Genomic DNA, 5,303 nt, shown 5'->3' on the forward strand with positions numbered 1-5,303 from the left:
TTTGGTGGTGGTGGTGAGGGGGTGTTCCAGGAAGGACAGAAAATATCCTTCACTAATACGCTCCGCTCCTCCCCCCCCTCCCAAATCAGGACGATGTGGAATAGAAAGGACGACAGAAACGCAGACGCAGTGGACCTTGGATGTCTATCCCCCACCCTCCCCCGCCCGGTCCCCGAATAATCAGCAACTAGGAACCGGAGGTGTTTAAAGCTCGGCCTCCCTAGCGCGACTGCGCAGGGGGCTGGAGGTGGGGTAGGGGCCGAGGATGATGGGGAGTGGGGGTTGGCAGGGAAGAAGCCGGAGGCAGGGTCCCCGTCCCCTAATCCTCTGCGTTGGTTCGGTAGGCCTCGATGAGGCCCTCGAGCGAGTGCACGAAGCCGGACACGCTGCAGATGCCGCCGATGACGAAGATGGCCACGTCGAAGAAGACCTGGTGCCACAGCAGCTTGCGCCAGAGAAGACGCAGGTGGAAGAGGCTGGGCAGCAGGAAGCAGAGGCCGGCGCCCGTCAGGCTGCCCGTGAGGCCCATGAGCAGCGCGAAGTGTGGTACGTAGATGGCCATGAGCAGCGTGAAGACCACCAGCGCGCAGCGCAGCGTCAGCCCCCAGGACTTGAGGCGACCGTCGCCTCCGTAGCAGGCGGGGAAGAAGGCGCGACTGCCTTCCTGGAAGAGAGACTTCTCCAGCACTTCGACGGCCGCGAAGAAGGGCAGCGGGTAGGACAGCAGCGCCTTGGCCACCAGGAAGAGGTTGACCACGGCGCGGATGGAGCCGGGCAGGTTATCCGTGATGACTTCCTTGGTCTCGTCCGCCCAGGTGAGGTAGGCGACGAGCGCGAAGAGACCCTTGAGCACGCAGGCGGCGATGTGTGTCCAGTTCATCATGCAGTGGAACTCGCTGGGCTGCTGCATGTTGCCTTCGAGCGAGGGCAGGAAGATCTGCGACGTGTAGCTGAACACGATGATGCCGATGGAGATGGGAAACTTCTTCACGTCGATGTAGAACTTCACCTTCTCCCAGGCCCAGTCACGCGCGCGCGAGAGACAGTACGCGATGACCAGGATGTTGATGACGAAGTGGGCCAGCGTGCACAGCAGACTGAACTTGGACACGGCCTTGAGATTCTTCAGGAAGGCGCAGGGCAGCAGCACCGCCGTGGCGATGATGGACCAGGACTTCTGCGACACCGGCAGCCCCGGGAAACTGTTGTACATGAGGTTGCCGCTCACCACTACGTACAAGATACACGTCATCACCAGCTCGATGATCTGGGCCACATTGACCACGCGGCCGCCCAGAGTGGGGAACCGAGGAGCGCAGCACGCGTTAGCTATGGCCACGTAAGAGTCCCGCACGCGCACCACCTCTCCATCTTCGTTCTCCTCGTACAGGCACGCGATGAGGATCTTGCCGGTGTAGCAGCACACCACCGCGGCGAAGATGATGAGGAACAAGCCCAGGTAGCCGCCGTGGAGGATGGCGTAGGGTAGGCCCAGCACGAACATGCCCTGTGGTGCAAAGAGGCAACCAGACCCAGGAGTTCAGCTGATCCTCTTGGAAGGGGACCCTGGGGTATGGCCCAAAACTATCGCTAGGGGGCGCTAGATGGAGACAGACTTGTGCCTAGGCCGCTTGGATGAGAGAATGCGGGCGAATCCTAGTGCAAGGGGCAGGAATGCAGAATCTGAGTGTTAAGTCAGAAGGAAGCCCGGTGCCTGGGGAGCATGGAGGAGGCTGGGGGTCGTGGGGAATGTAGAGATCCTCACAGATGGCTCCTGGGATACAACCAGAAGACGGTGTGGACACAGAAGGGCGCTTTGAAAAGGTCTGGAGAACTGGACGCCGGATTTAAGGTGGACTGGAATTGGGTGCTCATTAACTAGCCAGAAAAACACGAAGGACGAAGGGTCAAACCGGAGGAGTCCAGATCAGATAGAGAGGAACCGGCTGAAAACGGAAGGAAGCCAGAAAGGGAAAAAAAAAAAAAAATACGCAAATGCTTTGAATAGCAGGCACGGGGTCTTGGGGGACCCAGAGGGGGTGGAGATATGGGTTTGAAAATAAGAAAGATATTAAGTTGGATCAGAGTAGAGACCCTTCCAACACACAAGCCCGGCCTCTGCTGGAAACCTGAGCCAGCTGGTCTCTAGAAACTGAGGATGGGGGGGGGGGGCAAAAGCTGCGCAATGATTTCTAATTTACATGGGGAGGAAAAGCTAACGAAATATAGGATTTCCGGAGGCCTGCCAAGCTCCAGCCGACCGTTCGGCCTTTCTCCGAGCTACAGAACAGAACCTTGAAAGACCCAAAGAGAAGCACTCACAACCGAAAAGGCATTGCGGACTCCTACCCTGTCCTGTATTCCGCCTCCGCAGCTCCGGAAGGGGGACGTACCGCGGTTCAGACTCCTCGGTATCCCGCTGAGTTTATGGTCCAGACAAATTCAGCGGCCACCTTCCACCCCTAAGAAACCTCTGTTGTCTGTCTTAACGACTCAACGCTCCAGAGATTCTAGGGAGCCAAGATGCTGAGCCCCCAGGGCGCCCAGAATCGAGGCCTCCTTCCTTCCAGAAGACGCAGCCCACCAGCCCCTACCAGCCCCCCGGGGTCGTTTTGTGAACTCCAAATCCTTCATGGGAGGAGTGCTGTGTTCCTGGAGGGAACGGGACTGGGACAGCCTTTGGGATTAGCGGTTATAGGTGACGAATTTGAAGGCCTGGGACAGCTCTTAGCCTCTGGAGCAGCTTGGCCGGCTCTGGAGGAGATGCTCGGGTTTCTGCGGTGCAGCCGGGATTTCGGGTGAGAGGAGCTAGTCTGCGCAGCTTCGTACCTTCTACCACAGACGTTCTTATATGTACCCGCTGGTGTGTCTCCAACAGAGCTGCACCAGCCCAGTAGGTGCTGTCTGACTGGGTGTGTGCCCCTGTGTGCTTTAAGCTATAAACAGAGATACCTGCTGTGTAAGGGTGTCGCTGCTATTGCACAGTCTTGGGGTGTAGGCAAGTGCATTTGGGGTAACCTTGCGAACTATAAATAGATGCGCGTCATAGTCATAGGCCTGTTTGTTAGTGAGGAAAGGGGCTGTGGGTATGCGTGCAGGACTTCTGTGTGTGTGTGGAGACTCCCAGATCATCTCCCTCTCCCTGCCCTCTGAAAATGCAGCTGTGACTCCATCCTGGAGCCCAAGGCAAACTCTTCCTTCAGATCCTGATTTTCTTTCTCCTCATTCCCCCTTCCCCCGGGCCCTTCCCCACGTCTCCACCTTTTGTGGGGTCTTTGGATTTGTGACCCCCCCCAACCCCCACCCCAATCCTCAGCCACGCTGTCGTCCTGTAGCAGGGATAGTAAGAGCGTGGATTTGAGCAGACCACCACCTGGGGGCGTAGATCCCTGTGGCTAGGAAGGTCAGAGAAGGGGAGATAAATTATAGTCTTGGGGAAGGCGTCATTGAAACCTGGACCTCTGCGGGGATTCGTGTGGGGGCAGAACCTGGCAATGACAGCTCAGGTGGGGATGATGGCAGGCAGATTTGGGAATCCCGCGCTCACCTGAATGGCATTTGTCACGTTCCAGCCCGCTTCCCACGCCGTGATCTTGGGCTTGTCCTGACCCCCGAACTCCCCACCAGCTCCCACGGCCTGGTCCTTGGAGCCCGAGGGCGGCAGGGGAGCGCCGCCGCGCTGGTAATGAATGTCTCCCTCGACGGGAGGTTCTGCGCCCTCTTCCCCGCAGGGCTCGCCTTCCGATTTCAGGATGTCCATCTGCAGGCCCTGGCGATGCTCGAAGTCTAGATCGTCGCAGTGCGCGAAGCCCACCGCCTCCTCATCCGTGGCCGCCTGAAACCCCATCCTGGCAAACATGCCGCTCACCTTGGCCTGGGACTTGTTGGACACAGAAGTGGCCACATTGGTCAGCTTGCTGCGGAGCAGGGTGGCCATGGCGGCGGCGGGGTGGGAGGAAAGGACGGAAGGGTCTGGGGACGCGGCGGGCGCGCGTCAAGGCAGCAAGAGCCGCTCGCTATCTCTGCTGGGTCTCGGCGCGGCGCCCCAGGGCGCTCTGGCTCATGACCCTCGAACCTGACGTTCGAGGCTGGACCCGGTCACAGTAGTCTGGCTCTCGGTGGGACCGGCCCGAGAGGCGACGAGAGCACTGCAGAGCTGGTGCGGGTGCCGGCTGGGCTGCGGAGGGCGGCGGCGACGGCAGCGTCAGAACAGCTACGAGAGGCTGGCGCGGCGCCCCCACGCGGGCGCAGCCCAATGCGCTCGCACCCCTCGGAGTCAGGCGGTGCGTGGCGTGGGCGGAGGGCAGAGAGGGGGAGATGCTGTCCAGACCAGGGGGCGTGAGGTGGGGGCCGGGACCAGGGAAAGGGGGCACAGGTTTCAGAAGTGCGACAGAGGCTGGAGAGGTGCACCCTTGGGAGGACAGTGGGAAGGAGCGCGCGAAGGGGTGGGGGGCCCCCCAAGTGCTGCATTTCTGGAGGAGGTGCTAAGCGGACGTCCTGGTCCGCCCCACCTTGCAGCCGCCACAAGGAGGGAGGAGTTCAGTGTGGGCTGGTTCTCGAAGGTCCCCACCCTCGGAACTATCTTCCAGAGTCCGCGAGCTGTGCGGGGCCCCATCCTCTAGTTAACCGTCCGGATGACCATCAAGACAGGTGAGAAGTCTCTAGCTGAGCAGGGCGGCCGGTCGTCTGTTTGTGTTTCTGCCACTTGTTCTTAAACCTGGCTGCAAGTCTATCCGGATGACAGAAGCGGCCGTCTTGGATCACTTTTAAAGAAGCTCAGACCCCGGATTAGACCACCTGAGTTCTTTCTGCCACCCAGGGCCATGGTAGGAGCTGGTGCCTCACCACCAACTGCTCCGTGCTCTCTCCTCCTCCTCCTCCTCCTCCTCCTCCTCCTCCTCCTCCTCCTCCTCCTCCTCCTCCTCCTCCTTCTCTCTCTCTCTCTCTCTCTCTCTCTCTCTCTCTCTCTCTCAGAACAGGATTCTGAGAATGCCCCCTCGGTAAGATGCTTATCCGAGAAGGTGAGAATAGACAAAAAAAAAAAAAAAAAAAAAAAAAAGCCGAGCTTACATCCTTGCAGATCAGAGCTCAGAAACAGGGTGCGCTCAGCCAGGCTGGGATCACAGCCCCCCCCGCCCCAGGAATACGAGTGCTTGGATGTTTCTGTTGAGTGCCCTGCGTGTACGCGCGAGCACGAAGACGAAAGAGATCCAGAAACAAAGACATCGCATCAGATACAGCTGTGGGTTGGCGCTGTGTGAACTCCCGAGCGTGAGCTTTGGTAACCGTGCGTATTCCGTGTG

General features: G+C 59.2%; 1 protein-coding gene across 1 annotated transcript; it reads right to left on the bottom strand.

Moving 5' to 3' along the window:
• Positions 1-319: 319 nt before the first annotated feature.
• On the bottom strand, positions 320-3,937 carry SLC32A1 (solute carrier family 32 member 1; the record flags this gene model as incomplete). The annotated part of the gene is made up of 2 exons (XM_080925689.1): positions 320-1,507; positions 3,548-3,937. 2 exons carry the CDS (start codon positions 3,935-3,937, stop codon positions 320-322), a joined length of 1,578 nt encoding a protein of 525 aa, XP_080781815.1.
• Positions 3,938-5,303: the final 1,366 nt, after the last annotated feature.

This window comes from Micromys minutus, assembly GCF_963924665.1.
Source record: "Micromys minutus genome assembly, chromosome: 11".
Lineage (NCBI taxonomy): Eukaryota > Metazoa > Chordata > Mammalia > Rodentia > Muridae > Micromys > Micromys minutus.